This window comes from Cetorhinus maximus, chromosome 16, assembly GCF_964194155.1.
Source record: "Cetorhinus maximus chromosome 16, sCetMax3.hap1.1, whole genome shotgun sequence".
NCBI lineage: Eukaryota > Metazoa > Chordata > Chondrichthyes > Lamniformes > Cetorhinidae > Cetorhinus > Cetorhinus maximus.
Window position 1 is genome coordinate 61202129 of NC_135894.1, and position 22581 is coordinate 61224709.

Genomic DNA, 22581 nt, shown 5'->3' on the forward strand with positions numbered 1-22581 from the left:
TGGTAAATGGGATTAGGTAGGTAGGTCAGGTGTTTCTCACGTGTCGGTGCAGACTCGATGGGCCGAAGGGCCTCTTCTGCACTGTGATTCTGCTGTCATATTTTAGGTATTTTCATAAAGGAATTCTCACTCCCCACATCCTTGAGACTGTTTTACCTGCCTTGATATTTAGATAACAATAGCATAAGGCCACAAGATATTAAACAGAGAGCTCAAGATTACTTCAGGTACTGGCTCTACCTTCCTTGCTTTTGAAAGTGGCAGCCTAACACTTAACCTCATATTAGACTTTAAATAGAAATACGGAAACCAAAGGTGCTGCCGTCATAAGGTCTAAACCAACAACTGATCTGATTTTGAAGTCCAATTATTTATTTGTGTGAGCTAATGGTGTATGGGGAGAGGAGAGAGAATTGTATTGAAAGTAGCAGCCTTGAGAAATTGTGATGGTCCTGAGCTGCCCAGCAATAATTTGGGCTATTAAAACGGATTTGTTTCAAAGACAGAATTGCATATTTTGAAAAGAATTCCAAGCCCACCCCCTGGTGGCAGTGTGCTGTCAAGAATTATTCTGTTCATAGTTCAGGCAATAAACCCACCCAGATTCAAAAACCACACTCCCACCCAAATAATTTTAGATAAATATTATTTCTGTCAAGTAGAAATAAACAGTCATGACAGGACGAACATTTTCTCGCGTCCACAAATTACCTCTGATCAAACCCAATTTCACTGCTTTAACCCCATTGCTGTTGCTGCTCTTTCTAATACCACTACCCAATACTAAAATCATAAATACAGTCTGCATCAAGTGCTATCTGCAACTCCTACAGACATCAAAGCTAATAGATGAAAGAAGCAGGTGAAAATGGCTACTCATAAACATGATGTTTCATTTCATAAAAATCAAATCTATCTGCATCTACTTTATGAAATCAATCTGGGGGGTTTGGGAGAAACTTGACCTGTGTGTTTCTTTTGTGATTAGATCATTGGCTGCTTGTCCTCCAATCAACTTCAAAACCTTTGTCTTTTTCAAAAATCCTTCAACCAGCCCTAGCTCTACAGCTTCCTCCATTCCTATATCCAGCCTTCTGCTTCAGGCCTCCAACCCTAGCTATCTGTGCATGCCCCCTCCATCTGACCCGCCATCCATAACAGATCCTTTCGACTGTTTTGGCTGTACCCTGTGGAGTTCTTCCCTGGACCACTTGCCTTGTTACTTTCCTCCCTCCTTGAAAATATCTTTGACCCATAATCTTGGCCATGTCTCCGAGCACTGTTACTACTCAGCAATTCTGCTTAGTGAAAGATCCTGGGAGGTACGCTACATTAAAGGCTCTACATGAATGCAAAAAGCAGTCATTGTCGTGCTGTTTCCTCCAGGGAAGAAACTGAGGGCGAACCTTGGAGTGAGGCTGTGTTCATGTAGAGAGGAGGATGAAGGTCAGCTTAACCTGTATACACTGGGATTACTTTTCCACACCCTCTGCCTTCCTTAGTTGGATGGTGAGCAATATCCTGTTGAATGAGGCTGAACTTTAATTGAAGTAAATAACTATCCTTTTCTTTTTCTATAGTTTGACACCATTTATTGATTTTTGTGACCAAATAGTTTTCCATATTTATGACACAAGAATTGATTTAGAAATTCAGCTGGCTGCCGGATACTAAAATTACAGACACAGCAGCAAGCTGAGGAATTATTGCTAATGTCTATAAGCAAGATTTGAGTCGAATGAATGTCATTGTCCTTGCTGCTTAAAGGTGCATTGATCTTGTCCTTGTATCACTAGGTGGCCCTATAGTTATATGAACCCAATCTCCACCTCCCGTAGCCACAATTCATAATCCATTGCTTTTATGTGCTTTTGTCTGTAGATGCGGAGACTGACTGTGTCTTTGAAATTGTTCACACAAAATCTGAATCAGAAGGAAGACCAGAGACAACCTTTCACTTCTGTAGCAGGTAGTTTGTTGTTACTATTGCCTGATTTCATTATCAAATGCATAGAATTTTATTGTTTAAATATTTTTTAAAATGTCTTCCTATAAATTGCACCTTTCTGGAAATTTTCAGTTCTCCTGAGGGCAAACGGGATTTTATCAAGGCAATTCAGTCTATACTACGTGATAAACATCGAAGGCAGCTTCTAAAAACTGAAAGTTTGCCACAATCCCAGCAATACATGCCTTTTGGAGGAAAGCGGCTTTGTGCACTGAAAGGAGCAAGGCCAGTTGTGAATCGAGCTGGTAAGAGTCCTAGGGCTCAGAGCTGTATCAAAAGTGTTGTTCATACTGCAACATGTTATGAAATGTTCCTGTCTTGTGCCAGTGTGTAATTCCATATTTGTGAAAGTACTTTTCAATGCTTCTTTGTTTCTGAACTATGAAACCAGTTTTACAGAAATCAAGATAGTTTTGTCCCAGTTTTATCTTTCTCAATGTTACATTGTAACATTTCTTCCCAGATATTTAAAAAAAACACACATTATCCAGATTAAAACACAAATTGTAGAACTTGTCAGCAAAAGTCGAGGTCTAAACTCAGTGGTGTATGTGGGTTGGTTCAAAAATTGCAGCAAATGTACAAGTTCAGGACATGGATGATAAAACTTAATAGTTGGTGTGATTGGAAACATGAACCCTTATGGGAAAAGTCAAATGGCAGATAATTGTCTGACTTATCACAAGATTATAATCTATACGTAACAATTTTTATCTATTAGATAAATGGAGTGTTTATTTTAAAATAGAATATTTTTTCAAGAGATCTTTTGGACCCTAGAACAAACAAGAGGATATGAAGATCGGGCATGAAAGTGGAATTAGGGTCAAAGATCAGTCATGATCATATTGAATGGCGAAGCAGATTTTATGGGCCGTATGGCCTATTCCTGCTCATATTTCTTATGTTCTTATCTAATTTCTCAAGATCTTTACTCTTAGTTATCAATGCTACTTAATTTTTAAACACACCTAAGCCGTTTGGCAGTACAGAACTTGAGTATTGCTGATAAAAGAGGCTTTTTTTGTCAAAGCTTTTTGTCTTGCACTCATCAGGACAAATAGCAAGAAAATACCAATGTCGCAGGAAACAACATGCTATAAATATGTTGTTTCCTGCGACATTGGTATTTTCTTGTGAATTATCCTGATGAGTGCAAGACAAAAACCTTTAACAAAAAAAGTCTCTTTTTTTCAGCAATACATCCCTAAGCATTAATCTATTAGTATTCTATATTTTCAATAACTATTTGTTTATGATTGTACAAAATGAAGTAACTTTGCAAAGCAGTAGGTAAAATAAATGGTGTTTGGGTGGCTAAATATTGAGAGAGAATTTCTAGACATGGTTTCCCCAGTCTCTTGCCATAATCAAGGACAAAGGGTGCAAGTACCTGTTTATGTTCCCTCACTGGGGTTTACAATGATCTTCTGACAAAGTTACGGCAAGAGACTGGAAAATCATGTGCAAGTTCTAGGTGTGTGTCACTCTAGTATGGCTCACTTTCACTCCGGTGTACTACCACCCTTTCTCTTCTGCTCAATAATTATAGCACATTGTTTGCTATGAAATATATTAAGAAATAATATTGTCACAATATCTAATTCTTGTTTAAAACTATAGGCTAAAAATGACTTGGGAGATATGACTGAGGGAATGCTTAAAGTGGTGTCCTTCTAGTTACTATGTTTATGCAGTTATTAATCAATTTATGTTACATGGGCTAACATTGCTGTTAAAATAACAAATAAAAGAATGTTGTGCAAATGTGTTAAACAGTCATGCAGCAAAATTGTCAACAGTAAATCTAGGTTTGTTTGTGATTATATTGACATCTATCATGTTGATATGACTTGTCTATTAGATTATTGGCACATTTTGATTTTGCTCCTGGCAAGGTGTTGCAAGATCTAATTCTGTGTATCTTTGTCCCTCCCTAAGTTTCAGTTCCCTGCAGAAGCTTAGGCAAAAAGAGACTATCCAGGAACAGATTCACTATTGATGCAGATGATCTATTTGGACGTAGTCAAGGTAATGAATCTTCACAGTCACCACTGACCTGTAATGATACTGATCGTTGGGTGGAGGAGCAGTTTGATCTTGGTAAGTATGAAGAACAGGAAGATGTCAAAGAGACTGATATTCTAAGTGATGATGATGAATATTGCCAGTCAGTGAAAAGTTCAACACTCTCAAAAGAGTTACAAGAGCAGCTAAAAGCAATGAGTTTCACAAAAGATGGTCTTTGTGAGAATGGAAAACTAGCCATGCATAGAACACCAGAAAAATCACCATCAAAAGTGGCATTTACTACAAAGCAAAAAGTTGCAGCAGGAGCTAATGGTGTAGTGGAAAATAATGCAGCAGAAGTAATCTGGATAAAACGTGAAGACTTCATTTCAACTGAAAAAGAAAATGATGAAATCTAAAATGCAGACTTGTTTCTGCAGATATGCCTGCTGGGCACATTCAGTGCTAACTGTTCATAATTCCACTGAATTGGAGGCAGCTGGAACAATTCAGAAGCCATGCTTTCCTATTAAGCTCAATTAAGAATTGTTATGATTGAACATTCGAAAGTATGAACAATCTTGCGACTTCATTCTACACTTCTATAATGTACTGTCCAAAGGGCTTTAATGTATATTTATTATTGTTGCGGTGTAAAAATATAATTTCATTTTTAGTTTATTTTTAGGCAATTCACTGAACAAGCAAAACTATTATATCTGTTATAAACTAACTTTGTACTTTTTACAAAACACACTGAAATCAATTGCACAAACTGGATTCCATCTATAATTGTTTAAAGAATATCATTTTAGTGCAGAACACAGAAAAATGGTTACAAATCAGTAACCATACAACTATCACAGTTATATAAATCAGGTGTTTATATGAATGAAAGAACAAGCTGCAAGCCTTGAATAAATAATTTTTTTCAAACTACTTTAGGATTCATTACACTACCAACAAGTCTGCTGGTACTTATGTTATTGCCATATTCATAATTGTACATATTTCCAGGCTTTAATGCGCACATCAGAAGTTGCCTAATATATTTCTTTTGTAAGCTGGAAAAAATTCTATTTTTATGTTTTTAGGTTCATTGACTTAAAGAATTGTAAATACTCTTCAAACATAATAAAACACGTGAAATTAGGAGTTGTCTTTGTCTTTATGTGTGTTTACTTAAGTTGGCTTTCAGATGAGACTAGTGCTAGAAAGTATTTGCAAGGTTTTCGTTGTTGACTATGGTAGTACTCTCTCAGAAATACAATGGTACCTTTCCCACGATTGACTTACGTCTCCCAAAGCAGTAGTTCATCATGTCATTAGTTCTCTTACAGCACTTAAAACAAGATTTTCTGCTTCAGTAGAAACCCAGCATAAATTCAACCTGCCTGTTTGACCTACCACTGACCCTGCCAAATTTTCCGAGTTCAACCTGGTAGGGTCCCAGCAGAATTCCTACCAATATTCCCTCTAAGCTGCAAACACGTGCAGCAATCCGAAAGTTCTCATGCAAAAAAATAAAATAAAGGGGCTGTTCACATAAAGCAATCACCTACGCACTTGAAAAAATACAGAGAACATTGATTCCCACTTGCACTGAGAGGAAAATCTCAAGTGCCAGTATGAACCAGTTGCCTCTGTCAAAAAGTGAATGGCAATTAAAATGTATTATTTTCCTGTTCTTTTCTGTGTTTGTAAATAGATTTTCCTTATATTTTTGAATATCATAAACAGGAGATTTAATTTAGTGGCGTTGAAAAGAGCGAAACTGCTGAATATACATCAGGGCCTATATTAACTTCTATTGACTGCATCAGTGATTTGTCATTTCAACTGTGTTGTTGTGTAATACAAATGCCCTTTGATGCACTTTCATGAGTTCCTGCCTATAGGCATAATGGATATCTGCCAAGGATTAAATCTGAACAGCTTTTTAGAGAAATAAACACGAGTGAGGAACTGTCCTCGAGCAATGTGACTCTAAAAACAGCAATGTGCATATGTCAAAAGAAAAAATACTTCCACTGATCCAAATGTAGTTTGATCAATTGAATCTCAGTGAAGCTTTTCTCTGCAAAGGGGATATCTTCCTAATACTTTGTGGACCATGGAGACAAGTATACTTCATAACCCCCAAAGATTTAGATGATAAATGAATCAATGTTTCCCTTGCATGCCAGTAAAGTCCATTGTGGGCTGAGACACAGCAAAATGCCTTTATTACCTATTCAAACTAAAGATTTTGACGTCTGTGGTCATGGGAGATTGATTAGCTGGTCATAATCACTACCAAAGCTGAGATAGGAACTGCAGTATTGGAATATATGCTTATTTCCCAAGTACTCGCTTTAATTCAGAACCATCTCTCTTTCCACCCCCATATGTTGTTTTATTAAGGCAATTGGCAAGCTCGTTTTGACACATCATTAAAAAAGCAGCTGTTGTTTCTGCTACTTATGATGCATTAAAGATGAGAAGAGTTTTAATTACTAGAGCTCCGAAGTCTGAGGCAGCTCTTTGCTATAGGTTTGAGCCATAGCTCAGTGATTGCACTCCAATCTGAGCTGGAAGGTGTGGGTTCAAGCCCCATTCCAGACACTTGAACACAAAATCTCAACTGCCAATCACTGCAGTACTAAGGGAATGCTGCACTGTCAGAGGTGCCTTCTTTCAGATGAAACAAAACCAAAGCCTTCTCTGTCCTCTCAAGTAGACATAAGTTGTTCCATGCAGAATTCTCCCTGGTATTTCTGGCCAATACTTATTGCTCAACTCATCATCTGATCTGTCTGTTACCTTATTGCTGTATGTAGGAGCTTGCTGTGGAAAATTGGCTGCTGTGTTTCCTACTTTACACCAGTGACAACATTCCAAATATTGGCTGTAAAATGATTTAAGGCATCCTGAGGTCATGAAAGGTACTACATAAATGCAAGTCTTTCCCTTTTAAATGAAAACCTAAAGTAATGGTCACTGAGACCTCAATCGGGCACTCCAGCCAAGGGATTTAATGGCAGTCAGCAAACCTGAAATATAGTTACATAAAGGTTGTCAGAGAATTTTTAAAAGAAGTTTCTGAGAATATACTGATTTTATCAACTTTGTATCTGCATTGAGATTCATATGCTGTTTAGCAATAGCTGCAGCATGACTTACAAAACATACATTTCACCTGGCTCTGCTTCCTGGCGACAACCTGATGGGCACACTTTCAAAAAGGCAAAAAGGTTAAATAATTTCACATTCCTGAATTTCGATTTATTCCTTTGTTCACCAAAAATGTACAGTCAACATTCTTCTGTTTCTCAGTCAAGTGGTATAAAACAGACTGGTTTGGCACTTAATCACAGTTCCCTTTTCATCTGACTACAAGATGTGATGCCACTTGAATAACCTCAAAATATGTAAACTTCAACTTTGCTTTTAAAAGAAAACTGAAAAGAAAGAACCTCTCCTCAAGACATCCCAGGGGCAGTGAATTAGTTTTTAACTGTAATCAGTGTAATGCAGGTAAATGTAATAGCCAACCTGTGCACAGCAAGGTTGACCAACAGCAATTAAATGAATAACTAGTTAATCTGTCTTGGTGGTGTTAGGTGAGGGACAAATCCTCTGGCGGAGACTCCGAGAACTCCTCTTTTTATGTTTGTGTTAACAAGTAGCCAGGATCTCAATTTAATCAAAAAATGGCACCTCGGACACTGCAGAATTCTCTTGTCAACCTAGTTTATACGATCAAGTCCTGGGCTTGAACCCACAAACTCCTGACTCAGAAACTCATCTGAAATTTAAAGTACAGGCACCCATTGTGAGGTGGAACGGAAAATTAAGAGAACTAGTCAAAACTCCATTGACTTTTGGTGGCACCGGAAGATCCTGGCCAAGGGCGGGACTGGAAAATCCCAGCCAAAGTCTCTGTGACTTTGACGTGCAGTGACTTAGCTCTCAGAAAGAGGGCCTTTTGGAAGGTCATAATGGGGGCAGACTTTGCTTGAGCTGATGTTTCTTGGCATGCCCCATTAGTTAGACTTGTTCATGCATGGTTTTAAAAATGTTTGCCCACAGTTTTGCTGGGAGTGTGAACTGATAACAGTGCAGTGAGGGTAACAGGGCACCTGGGACCCTGGTGGACGACAGGTCAAACAATCACCAATGAGATTAAAGGATTGAGAAATAAACAGAAGGTCTGAGAAGGATGGTGGATTGGACTGTGTGAATTCAATGTTGATGTCAAATCAGGAAAAGTAAGAAATAGCAAGAGGGAAAAGTAGATTAGATAACAGAGAAAAGAAAGGAATTTTTAAAAATCAAAACTTATTTAAATCTGTCGACCTTTAACCTCAGAAACAGTACTGTAAGGAAAATTTGTAATTTCTTTAAAGGTCCATGGAATCTATAATTGTTTTTAAAAATGTTGAAAAGGACTTTTAAGCATTTGCATCAATTGTAAATAGATCAATTGTAATTTTCTTGAATAATAAGAAATACTGGTCTATGTCACCTGGTGACCCTTGACCTGGAAGCAGTACCGATGGGAAGGAAATTAAGACAGAAGCCGTGTGGCTGGTAGACACAAAGGAGAACTGGAGAATGAAGGCAATCAGCACACTGATGCAGACACAAAGAGAAATCAGAAAGAAGAATGCAGAGAATTCGTGTGAGAAGAAGCAATTCACTCTCAGGAAGAGGTCAGTTTTTCTGTTCTAAAGAAAAGGAGACAGGAGCTCCTGGAGGCAATATGTGAGCTGGCTAAAAAGGTCCAAAACCTTGAATGCTGTGTGAATAGCTCAAAGACGCTGAAGTTATGGGTGTTTTCCCAGAAATGTGTCTGATGATAATCGTAACCATGAAACTAAGGTGAAAACTGTTGTCAGATAGGTCTCCTAACCTATTGCACGTGAATAAAGAGCAGCATGTTGTGGAACTGTGCAGACACGTAATGCCACGTTTATGCAATGATATAGGTGTTTGTGGTACCGTAAGATGAATTTTTGTTGTATCGACTATTTGAAGTGAATTCTACAATTTTATTTGAAATATCATTTGCCTGTTAACTATTGTTTAATTTACATTGATTCTGATTCATGTTAATGTAACAATTACAAAAAATAAAATCTTGTTAGTAATTTCTTCTTTTGGGAAGGAGGGTTATTTGGTAAATCTGGTTATTTTTGTTTATGGTCCCCCTCCACAGGGATTGTAGCATTCACTTTTTCAGAAAGCAAAAACCACAACCTAAAAGAATAAGAATTTACTCTTGTAATTGTTTACTTTCTGGGCAAGAGAGGTTAGTTGGTCACCATTAACAATTATCATGTCATTAAATGGATGCCTACCCTGTTAATTACAGTGTTAGACTTAACTTTCAGTGGTGGCTTAATGGGCAATTAATGTGTAAATGCAGTAATTTCATGAAATCTTGGTCAGATTGAGCGTGAGAAGCCATTTCTGTGAAGCTAATGACAGGGTGTTTCAAGCCAGCTAGCAATTTGTGATCTGCAATTCACTGGGAATCTCTTCCTCACTACAAGTTGTTGGTGTGTATGTTCAGTCACACTTTTTTTTATTCATTCATGGGATGTGTGCTTCGCTGGCTAGGCCAGCATTTATTGCCCATCCCTAATTGCCCTTGAGAAGGTGGTGGTGAGCTGCCGCCTTGAACTGTTGCAGTCCCTGTGGTGTAGGTACACCCACATTGCTGTTAGGGAGGGAGTTCCAGGATTTTGACCCAGCAAGCAGTAAAGGAAAGGCAACATATTAACGGTATTAAAGCAAAATCTGGCCCATAATATACAAGTTGCTACTCAATGGTATTCATGTGAGCAGTGTAATCTTGTTAATTGTGTATTGGTTTCTAGGTTCATTCACTCTTCCCAGCAGTGTAACCTCCTGGATTTGCCAGCAGATGGCACCCTTTACATTGCTCTCTGCAATGCTCTCTTTGACACTTGTCACAAATATAGGGTTAATAGTCCTCACATTATAGAAAATAAAGATAACAGGTGCACAATTTGAGTGCAATTAATGAGGAAGATTAATTTCAGTGAATTGAGAGGGGATCTGATCCCGGTGTGTTAAACAAAGTTTGGCAGGCAAACAGTTATTGAGCAATGGAAAGTCTTCACAGAGGATATAGTTTTTAAAAAATTGGTTCATGGAATTTGGGCGTTGATGGCTCGGTCAGCATTTATTGCTGGGGCTTAATTGCAAGAGTCAACCACATTGCTGTGAGCCTGGAGTCACATGTAGGCCAGACCAGGTAAGGACAGCAGATTTCCTTCCTTAAAGGACATTAGGTCTTTATCAGAAGGTCATCATCAGAATTTTAATTCCAGATTTATTTTTATTAGATTCAAATTTCAAATTGGTGGGATTCGAACCTGGGTCCCCAGAACATTGACGTGGGCCTCTGGATTACTAGTCAGTGACAATACCACTATGCCACAGCCTCCCCTTATTCAATTGCAAGCTAGACACATTCCTGAAAGGAATAGCATCCAAAACTAGAGCTCCTTGGATGACAGAAGAAATAGAGATTAAAATTAAAAAGGAACACTTATTATGAATAATACAGTAGAGAACCAAGAACCCTAATCATGCTGTTCCAGTACAGTTGCAACACTGGATCTACCTGACAAAGTGGAAAATTGCTCAGGTGCTTCCTGTTCACAAAAAGCAGGAGCAATCCAAACCAGCTAATTACTGCTCCATCATTCTATTCTCAATAATCAGCAAAATGATGAAAGATGTCATCAACAGTGCGATCAAGCAGCACTTACATGGCAATAACCTGCTCACCGGTATTCCGTTTCAGTTCCCCCAGAACCACTCAGTTCCAGATTTCATTACAGCCTTGGTGCAAATATCGGTAATCGAGCTGGATAATTCTAGAGGTGAGGTCAAAGTGATTGTTGCTGACAACAAGGCAACATTTGATTCAAAACAAAAACAAAAATACCTGGAAAAACTCAGCAGGTCTGGCAGCATTTGTGGAGAGGAGCACAGTTAATGTTTCGAGTCCGCATGACTCTTCAACAGAACTAAGGAAAAATAGAAAAGGGGTGAAATATAAGCTGGTTTAAGGGGGGGTTGGGACAAGAAGAGCTGGATACAGGGCCAGTGATATCCACCTATCACTGGCCCTCTATCCAGCTCTTCTTGTCTAAACCGCTCCCCCCCCACCCCCACCTCTTAAACCAGCTTATATTTTACCCCTTTTCTATTTTTCCTTAGGTCTGTTGAAGAGTCATGCGGACTCGAAACATTAACTGTGCTCCTCTCCACAGATGCTGCCAGACCTGCTGAGTTTTTCCAGGTATTTTTGTTTTTGTTTTGGATTTCCAGCATCCGCAGTTTTTTGCTTTTAACATTTGATTCAGTCTGGCATTCCTGACCCTAGTAAAATTATCAATGAGAATCATGGGGAAATCTGTCCAGTAGTTTGAGGGAGGTGGTGGTGTAGTGGTATTGTCTCTGGACTGGTAATCCGGAGACCCAGGATAATGCTCTGGGGACCTGGGTTTAAATCCCACCATGGCAGATGGTGGAATATAAAAGTCTAGGAATTTAAATGATTTTAAGTAAAGACCCATCTGGTTTACTAATGTTCTTGAGGGAAGGAAATCCTTATCTGGTCTACATGTGACTCCAGACCCACAGCAACTCTTGACTCTTAAAAATGCCTTCTGAACAAGGGCAACTAGGGATGGGCAATAAATGCTCTCCTAGCCAGCGACACCCACATCCCATGAACGAATAATAAAAATACCTAGCAGCAACGAAGGTGGTTGTGGGAGGTCAATCATTCTCAGCCCCAGACATTGCTGCAGGAGTTCCTCAGGGCAGTATCCTAGGCCCAACTGCCTTCAAATGCTTAGTCAATGACATCAGAAGTGGGGAAATCTGAATTGAAAACAGAAAATGCTGGAAATACTCAGCAGCCAGGCAGCATCTGTGGAGAGAGAAACTGAGTTAATGTTTCAGATCTGTGACCTTTCATTATTTCTAACTTTCCTCAGTTCCAATTGGCTGTTACAATCTGAGTGAGGCAGGTGTGGGAAGCATTGATGGGTTCCCCACTGACTTTCTAGCTGGGAGCAGGGGCTACGGTGCACCATTTAAATCCAGACTATAGTGCTGAATCTTTGGGCCTGACTGAGGCCGAGAAAGGAAGCAGGTTGAGCCGAAAATAATGGTGGCATGCCAATTTCCTGACCCCAGCATTTTTGCTGAGGCAAGTTTGGGGCCAGCAGAGCTACCCACCCCCATGAGGCAGGTAGCCATTTGGGCTAATTAAATTCTTGTTAACAATAGTTAAAGGATGCCAAATGCAATTTTCCAGTTGGTCTTCAGTTTCCCAACACAATGGGGGTGCAGTTTAACTGCTTGTGGGTGGCACCCATTGGTAGACGGGAGCAGTGCTCCAGGCCCTGCCTGCCTGCCTGGGTGTGGGTTCAGCTAAAGGTGCCCTCTAGAGGGATTCCCCCACCGAACCCTCATCCCTTGGTGACCTGGCTCCCTTCTCTGGTATTTTTTTTAAAGTGTTTAAAAAGTTGGTGAGAAAGGCACATCCATGCTGAAATGCCACCTCAGTAACTTATCCTGCACTGCCGTCTACTATTCCTCTCCAGGTGGAAGGCTCTGGCCTCATGCTTGGAGAACTCGGAAGGATGTTGAGGCCTTAGAAAGATTGCAGAGGGGATTTACTAGAATGGTAGGGATTCTGGGACTTCAATTACGTGGAGAAACTGGGATTGTTCTCCTTAGAGCAGAGAAAGTTGGGGCGGGGGGAGTTTTCATGGTGACGTTCAAAGTCCTGAACATTTTCAGCCAAGTAAATAAGGGGAACCCCCTTTCTGTAGCAGAAGGGTTGGTAACCAGAGGACACAGATTTAAGGTAATTGGCAAAAGAACCAAAGGGAAGACAGGAGAGGTTTTTTTTTTAAATACACCAAGTTTTTATGATTTGGAATGCACAGCTGGAGTATTGTGGCCAATTCTGAGCACCACCATTTTGGAAGGATGTCAAGGCCTTAGAAGCTGATAGATCGGTGGAAGCAGATTCAAAAATAAATCTCTAAACGTAATTGGGTAAATACTTGAAGGGAAAAAAATTGGCATAGCTGTAGTGGAATGGAACTAATTGGATAGACCTCCTGGCACAGGCACATTGGGCTGATGGCATCTTTCTGTGTGGTATCATTCTCTGATTAACATCAATGAAAGAAAACCAGGCAATCAGGACCCGCTTAGAAACTAAATGGTTTTCCAGCTTTCTTTGTTCCCCCAAACCCTATCATCGATTTTTTGTTCTTTCCTACCCACCCCCTTTTCCCTGATTTGCACTCGCTTAAAAACTCTTCATCTCTAACATTTTTCAGTTCTGATGAAAGTCCATCAACCTGGTACATTGGGCGGTATTTAATATAGGCGACAGGAGTCTTGCCCATCAGCTGGAGAAGCACCCACCTCCCCACCCCGCCCCCGACAGGTGAATCCCCTGCCCACTGCTGAGTAAACACTAGTGGTGGCAGGATGAGGCCCTTAAGTGGGCATTAATTAATTAATTTCCTCCACCAGCCATGTGCAGCATCTCTTCCAGTGATTCCCTACTTTAATCCTCTTCTACACTTAAACCCTGAGAGACCCCTTCCTGGTGCTTCCAAATGTAACAACCATCCTGCCTAATGCTCTCACATCCTGCAAGCCCATTGCAGGTGCTCCAAAAGCCAAGAATATCCTCAAAACTTGCAAGGCAAGTTCAACTGAGGCATTCAAGAGGGATTTTGGTCATGATCTGAAAAGGAAGAATGTGCAGGTCTACAGGGAGAAGGTGGGGGAATGGTTTGAGGTGAATTGCTCTTTGAGGGAACCAGCACAAACATGATGGGCCAAATGGCTGCCTCCTGTGCTGTTACCATTCTATGATTCAATTTGCCTGTGCTGCCCTTCTTAGGCTGCAGATCCTGGCTGAACACATATACCCCGAACCTCAGTGTGATTGCAGAACTGGAAGATCTACAATTAACATGATTTTCTCAGCCCAACAGCTGCAAGAGAAATGCTGTGAACAAGAGAGTCTGCTAACGTATTGCCTTCATCAATCTCACCAAGGCATTTGACGGTGTGAGCAGAGGCAGTCTTATTTAGGCTCTTGGAGAAAATTGGCTGTCCACCAAAGCTGCTCAATGTGATCTCCTCTTTCCACGACAACATGATGGGTCAGGTCAGCTATGATGGTGCAACACTGGAGCCCTTTGAGATTCACATTGGGGCTAAACAGGGTTGTGTTGCGACATAGTCCTCTTTGACATAGTCTTCTCTTTGCTGCTGTCATATGCCTTCAGGTCATCTTCAAAGGGGTGTTTTCCTAAATACCAGACCTGATGGAAAGCTGTTCAGCCTTGCTTGCCTGAAATCCAAGACAGAGGTGAATTAAGTCCTCAGAGTCGTTCCACACTGACCATGCTGCTTTTGCATTCCATATCGAGGAACACCTTCAGCTGCAAATGAACAGATTTTGACTCTTGCAAAGAGATTGGCCTGACCATCAGCATCAGGAAGACTAATGTCATGGTTCAGGATGTTGCTATACTGCCATCTATCAGCATTGACAAGTGATGCTGGAGGTTGTTGATAGCTTCACATATCTAGGTTCTGCAATCACCAGCCGCCTGACACTTGATGCTGAAGTCAACACACACATCGCAAGAGCTGCAGCTGTTATCTCCAAGCTGAGTAAGAGTGTGCAGCAACAGCAACTTGACTGAGAACACCAAAGCAAGTCTACCAAGCCTGTGTTCTCAGCACATTCCCCTACAGTAGTGAGACCTGGACAACATATGCTAAAGCAGGAGCTGTCTCAGATGTATTTTTTTTATTCATGGGATGTGGGCATCGCTGGTTAGGCTAGCAATTATTTCCCATCCCAAATTGCCCTTGTTCAGAGTCACATGTAGGCCAGGCCAGGTAAGGATGGCAGATTTCCTTTCTTTATAGGGTATTAGTGAATCAGATGGGTTTTTACAACAATGGTTTCATTTTACAGCAATGGTTTTATGGTGATCACCAGACTTTTAATTCCAGATTTTTATTCAATGCAACTTTCACCATCTGCATGGTGGGATTTGAACCCAGGTCACCGGAGCATTATGCTGGGTCTCTGGAATACTAGCCTAGTGACAATACCACTATGCCACCGCCTCCTCAGCTTTCATGGTAGGACAAGGTCACCAATCCTGGAGCATGCTAATTCCATCAACATACATTCATTACTAAGCCAATGACATCTGTGCTGGCTCAGCCACATTCACTGGATGGATGACAGCCGTACACCCAAAGATCTTATGTACGATGAACTAACCACTGGGTTACGACCTCCTGGGCATCCATAGCTTTGCTATAAGGACACCTGAAAGCAATATATGAAAATGGTGGATATTAACACACACAACTGGGAGACAGTCACTGATGACCATGACCTCTGGAAGCCAACCATTTGGAGGGCATTGGAAGAGGCATGCAGGAATGAGAAGCTCGGCTGGCTAAGATGAGGGCCCAAAGAAAACAGAATCATGCACCTTATCAACCCACTGTCTTCCTCTACAGCAAATGCAGCAGAGACTGCCATGCTAGAGTGGGCTCCTGAGCCACACCAGGCGATGCTTAATACAGAGTTGACCACCAAGGCACAATCACTTTACGAGATGGAAGGCTGCCAGTTGAAGCTCCCTGTAAATTTTTTTTTTGAAAGCTGTAAATTTTTTGTGCAACACTTCTCTGTCACATTTAATCATAGTCAAAAGTTATCCTACGCAATACAAATATATTCAACCCACTTGAGTCACTCTTCCTGCAGGATTGAATCACAGCTCTGGTCCAGCCAACCCTCTTTCCATCTCACAACAGCTGCAACAAACCCAGAGAAGTAAGTTAGAATAAGTAAAAAATAATTAAGGACTCAACACTAGTTATAAATGTAAAACCATTTAAACAATGGTCCTAACAATTAGAATAATTATACTTTTCAGTTCCCTCTCTCATCTATCATCTGATAGATGATAGATTGTAATTGTAATTGCCCCACTAATCTTTATCAATGACCAATTACAATGACACCTTCCACCCCAAGGGACTTATACTAAAATGCTATTTTACATGCTTTAATGTTCTTTCCCATTTAAGACAATGCATCTTCTGGTTTACGCTATGGCATGTGGACTGTATTATCTGATCTCCAGGGCCATTGGTTATGTGATCTGGTGTGTGGCAATAGCTAGTAACCTGATCTGTCCCTTTACTACCGGGTATTCATTTTGAGGAGGTGTCTATATTGATCCAAAGGTTAATTAAAGTTAATTGCTGTTGGTAAAGGAAGTTTGCAGATGTCAATGCTTGTGATACATTCTCAAACACTTCGAGATTTCCCGAGAGTGGGAAAGGTCCTATATAGATGCATGCTTCTGCTTTCCTATACATTTTCTGGCCTCAGGTCATTTTCTGTATTTTTGACACTTTGGAGTTCTTAAAGCCTTTATGTTAGTTATAGGTTTGAATTGTGAGGTTGAAACAAACGAATATTTGAACCCTGTTTTGGTACCTTCCTCTATGTTGAAATTTGATACCCATTTCTTATGGCAAAATCTCTGGATAATTTTTCTGTGTGCTGGTACTGTACATAGTTCAATGGGCTGCATGTCCTGTTTACAATTTTGTTAGTACTGGTCTCATAAAGAAAGGCATTTATATTGTGTCTTTCCTGACTTTAGGATGTCCCAAAGCAGCTTACAGCTAATGAGATACTTTTGTAGTATAGTCACTGTTGTAATTTAAGGAAAACATGGAACGCAATTGCTCACAATTGCCTATCAGCCACTGAGATAAATGATCAGATAATCTGTTGCAGTTGCTGACTTCAAGTTCTTTAAGGGATAGCTGTCAGCCAAGTGATTTCCCCATGCTCTTCTTCACACAGTACTTTTGCATCTGATAGGGCTGTGAGAGCCTCAGTTTAACTTCTCTTTGGAAAGACAGTACCTCTAATAGTCTAACACTTCCACAGTACTGCACTTCAATGTCAGTCAGATGACAGAATCATATAGCACAGAAGGAGGCCATTTGATCCATTGTAGTTGTGCCAACTCCTGAAAGAGCTATAAATTTACTCCCCCACTCATTTCCCATAACTATGGCCAGAATCTTCTGTTCGCCGTGAAGGGGCGGGCTCCGAAGACCGACACGTTAAATGACATGTGGTGATGTCGGGCATGCGTCCTGACATCACCACATGTCATTCTGATGTTCCGTTCAGCAGGCATGCACCGGAGTCGGCTGCGAGCCTAATGAGCTGTCAAAGGCCTGTTGAGGTCATAATTAAACTAATTAACGCTATTGAGAAAGCTGCCCATCCAACCTTAAGGTTGGTGGGCAGGTGAAGAGCCCAGGCAGCCTTCGCGTTTTTCTTGAAACCTCATCCAAGGGCGGGATGAGGTTTCATGAAGGTTTCATTAATGAAATAAATTATTTTACCAAAATTCACAGAAAATAGGAGCAAGAGTAAAGCTATTCGGCCCTTTGAGCCTGCTCCACCATTCACTATGATCATGGCTGATCATCCAACTCAATAGCCTGCTCCCACTTTCTCACCATATCCTTTGATCCCTTTTATCCCAAGAGCTATATTTAATTCTTTCTTGAAAACATACAATATTTTGGCCTCAACTACCTTCTGTGGTAATGAATTCCACATGCTCACCACTCTCTGGGTGAAGAAATTTCTCCTCATCTCAGTCCTAAATGGTCTACCCTGTATCCTCAGACTGTGACCCCTGGTTCTGGACTCCCCCACCATTGGGAACATCCTTCCTGCAACTACCCTGTCTAATCCTGTTAGAATTTTATAGGTTTCTATGAGATTCCCCCTCATTCTTCTGAACTCCAGCGAATATAATCCTAACTGACTCAATCTCTCCTCATATGTCAGTCCCGCCATCCCAGGAATCAGTCTAGTAAACCTCCGCTGCACTCCCTCTATAGCAAGAACATCCTTCCTCAGATAAGGAGACCAAAACTGCACACAATATTCCAGGTGTGGTCTCACCAAGGCCCTGTATAATTGCAGCAAGACATCCCTGCTCCAGTACTCAAATCCTCTTGCTATGAAGGCCAACATACCATTTGCCTTCTTTACCGCCTGCTGCACCTGCATGCTTACCTTCAGCGACTGGTGTACGAGGAAACCCAGGTCTTGTTGCTCATTCCCCGCTCTCAATTTATAGCCATTCAGATAATAATCTGTATTCCTGTTTTTGCTACCAAAGGGGATAACCTCACATTTGTCCACATTACACTGCATCTGCCATGCATTTGCCCACTCATTCAGCTAGTCTAAATCACACTGAAGCATCTCTGCATCCTCCTCACAGCTCACCCTCCCACCCAGCTTTGTGTCATCTGCAAATTTGGAGATATTACATTTAGTTCCCTCATCTAAATCATTAATATATATTGTGAATAGCTGAGGTCCCAGCACCGATCCCTGCAGTACCCCACTAGTTACTGCCTGCCATTCAGAGAAAGACCCATTTATTCCCACTCTTTGTTTCCTGTCTGCCAACCAGTTTTCTACCTATCTCAATACACTACCCCCAATCCCATGCGCTCTAATTTTACACACTAACCTCTTATGTGGGACTTTGTCGAAAGCCTTCTGAAAGTCCAAATAAACTACATCCACTGGCTCCCTCTTATCAACTCTACTAGTTACATCCTCGAAAAATTCCAGTAGATTTGTCAAGCATGATTTCCCTTTCATAAATCCATGCTGACTCAGTCAGATTCTGCCACTGTTTTCCAAGTGCTCAGCTATTAAATCTTTTATAATGGACTCTAGAATTTTCCCCACTACTGATGTCAGGCTGACTGGTCTATAATTCCCTGTTTTCTCTCTACCTCCCTTTTTAAATAGTGGGGTTACGTTAGCTACCCTCCAATCTGTACGAACTGTTCCAGAATCTCTAGAATCTCGGAAGATGACCACCAATGCATCCACTATTTCTAGGGCCACTTCCTTAAGTATTCTGGGATGTAGATTATCAGGCCCTGGGGATTTATCGGCCTTCAATCCCATCAATTTCTCCAACACTATTTCCCTACTAATACTGATTTCTTTCAGTTCCTCCCTCTCACTAAACCCTGTGTTCACCATCATTTCTGGTATCTTATTTGTGTCCTCCTTTGTGAAGACAGAACCAGGGTATGTATTTAGTTGGTCAGCCATTTCTTTGTTCCCCATTATAAATTCCCCTGTTTCTGACTGTAAGGGCCCTACATTTATCTTCACCAATCTTTTTCTCTTCACATACCTATAGAAAGTTTTACAGTCAGTTATTATGTCTCCCGTAAACTTACTCTTGTACTCTATTTTCCCCTTACTAATCAATCCCTTGGTCCTCCTTTGCTGAATTCTAAACTGCTCCCAATCCTCAGGTCTGTTGTTTTTTCTGTATGCCTCTTCCTTGGATCTAATATTATCTCTAATTTCTCTTGTAAGCCATGGTTTGGCCACCGTTCCTGTTTTACTTTTGCACCAGACAGGAATAAACAATTGTTGCAGTTCACCCATGCGCTCGTTGAATGTTTGCCATTGCCTAGCCATCCCTTTAAGCAACGTTTCCCAATCCATCATAGCCAACTTGTGCCTCATACCATCGTAGTCTCAGAATCAACTACGTCACTCTCCATCCTGATGAAGAATTCTATCATATTATGGTCGCTCATCCCCAAGGGGCCTCGCACAACTAGATTGCCAATTATTCCTTTCTCATTGCACAGTACCCAGTCTAGGATGGCCTGCTCTCTAGTTGGTTCCTCAATGTATTGGTCCAGAAAACCATCCTGTATACACTCCAGGAATTCCCCCTCTACGGTATTGTTACTAATTTGATTTGCCCAATCTATATGCAGATTAAAGTTACCCATAATTACAGATGCTCCTTTATTGCATGCCTCTCTAATTTCCTGTTTAATGCCATTCCCAACATCACCAATACAGTTTGGGGGTCTATATACAACCCCCACTAACTTTTTTTGCCCCTTACCGTTTCTCAGCTCTACCCATACAGATTCCACATCGTCAGAGCTAATATCTTTCCTCACTATTGCGTTAATTTCCTCTTTAACCAGCAATGCAACTCCACCGCCTTTTCCTTTTTGCCTGTCCTTCCTAAATATTGAATATCCCTGTTTGTTCAGTTCCCATCCCTGGTCACCCTGCAGCCATGTCTCTGTAATCCCGACTATATCATACCTGTTTACATTTATTTGCGCAGTTAATTCATCAACTTTATTGCAAATGCTCCTTGCGTTAAGGCACAAAGCCTTAAGGCTTGTCTTTTTAACATTACATGTCCTGTTCCCACTATTTCTCACTGAGGCCCTGTTTGATTCTTGCCCTTGATTTCTCTGCCTATCACTTTTCTTATTCCCCTTTGCCTTTTGTTCTGTCCTTGATTCCCCCTCCTCTGACTCCTTGCATAGGTTCCCATCCTCCTGCCATTTTAGTTTAAACCCTCCCCAGCCACTCTAGCAAATATTCCCCCTAGGTCATCAGTCCTGGTCCTGCCCAGGTGTAACACGTCCAGTTTGTACTGGCCCCGCCTCCCACAGAACCAGTCCCAATGTCCCAGAAATCTGAAACCCTCCCCCTCACACCATCTCTTCAGCCTCGGATTCATCCGATATATCCTGCTATTTCTACTCTGACTAGCACGTGGTACTGGTAGTAATCCTGAGATCACTGCCTTTGAGGTAGTGTCACATGAGGGGACATGTTTGAATACTTTTATTTTTTCATTTATTGCAAGTTTAACACTGAAGTTAATCTCCCTGAGGCAGCTCTGTGCCTCGGAGATTTTTGAGTTCTTTTGTGCGCATGCGTGAAAGTGTGCAGGCCCCGGCTCTCCCTCCTCCCTCCGCTCGCACAGGTAGTGCTGAGTGCTTCCGGGCATGCAGTTGGCATGCAAAATGGCGGCACGCAGCTGATCACAGCCGGCAATTGGCTCTGCGCCCGCTCCCGACCGTCCCATCCGATGGGGAGAAAATTCTCCCCTATGAAAATGATTCCATTTTAATTAGAGGTCCAATGCAATTTTGAAAGTTACTATTCAATTTTCTTTCACCACCTTTTCAGGCAATGCAACCCAACAGAAGAATTTATCTTCTCCATCCTAGCTTTTCTGCTAATTTCTTAAAATCTGTGTCCAATGGTTACTGACTCTCCAGCGAAAACAGATTTTCCCCATTTACGCTATCAAAATCCCTTAAAACTTTGAACACCTCTATTAAATCACCCCTTAGCTTTTTTATCTGTAAAAAGAACAATTCCAGCTCCTCTAGATTGAAATCTCTCACCACTGATAAATTTCCCCTGCACTGCATCTAATGTTTTGATGCCTTTTTTCTAAAGTTGTGTGTCCAGACTTGGACACGTCCAAACAGTAATTTATAAAGGTTTTGCAAATTTTGTTTCTTTCCATGAGAAATTGGGATCATTTACATCCATTTTTTGGGCACTACATATGTCCTTAAAGCTCCAAAATAATGTCCATGCCTTATGTGCACGCTCATGAGGTAAATTACATCAGACACAGTGTTGGTGAAGGTATTAGCGCATGCAGTGAATGTCAGCTAGAAGTATGCAGACCAAGCAGATCATGACGTCAATCATTGATTTGATGACAGCAATGCCATTTTGAACTCTTCTTGCACAACTGAACACACATTCAGCAGCAAGAAGTACCCCCTCAGTGCTATTAAATGGCTCATTAACTACATACAGGTTAGTTGCTGGTTGATTTCTTCTGGCTATTGCTTTGATTCTACAAGTGTTTGATGCTTTGCATAGTTGTTTCAAGTTGACAAAGCTTATAGGAAGAGATGCGACATTTGCTGAAGGAGTTTTTGTTAACTTCAAGGCATCTGCACAAACCAGTTGCTTCCCAACTTGGCAGACGAGTAGGCATTCCCATGGAATGCAGCATGACTTGGAGAATGAACAGAGGTCATGCAGGGCAGGGCAAGCCGCTGGAAGAAGGAGGAAGAGGAGAAGGGCTCTCATCAGGAGGCCATATCTGCCGAGGATGTTAGGGAGCATCCCTCCCACCTAAATCTCAGTAAGGAACAATGTATGAGATGTCTGGGCCTCTGTGAAGACTTCCTTACTGAAATTCTTCCCCTGCTGCAGCCACAACTGCAACCTCTGACCAGAGCAAGGCCCATATTGCCAGTGGCTGTGAAGTTGACTGTGGCCATGAACTTTTAAGTTTCTGGCTCCTTCCAGGCTGGTGCTAGAGATATTTGCAACATCTCAGTTTGCTGTCTGCTGTTGTGTAAGGGTTGTTACATGGGTTCACTGAAGCAGGTGGAGCAAACATATGATTTCACTGGAATTGCAGGTTGCCCATGGTGCAAAGTACCATTGATTGTATCCACAACAATTTGTGACGCCGCATGGCAATCCTATACCGGAAAGGAAATGGATTTTACTCTCTCACAACCAG

General features: G+C 41.2%; 1 protein-coding gene across 10 annotated transcripts in view; it reads left to right on the plus strand.

Annotated features, from left to right (window-relative positions):
• LOC144691611 (rho guanine nucleotide exchange factor TIAM1-like) overlaps nt 1-5173 on the plus strand; it is a 312961-nt gene extending 307788 nt beyond the window's left edge. For all 10 annotated transcript variants that reach the window (XM_078559872.1, XM_078559873.1, XM_078559871.1 and 7 more), the window contains 3 exons: nt 1882-1969; nt 2081-2253; nt 3950-5173. In XM_078559872.1, coding sequence (XP_078415998.1) covers nt 1882-1969; nt 2081-2253; nt 3950-4437 — 749 coding nt within the window. In that variant the 3' untranslated portion in view covers nt 4438-5173. The remainder of the gene's footprint in view (nt 1-1881; nt 1970-2080; nt 2254-3949) is intronic.
• The last annotated feature ends 17408 nt before the right edge of the window (nt 5174-22581 follow it).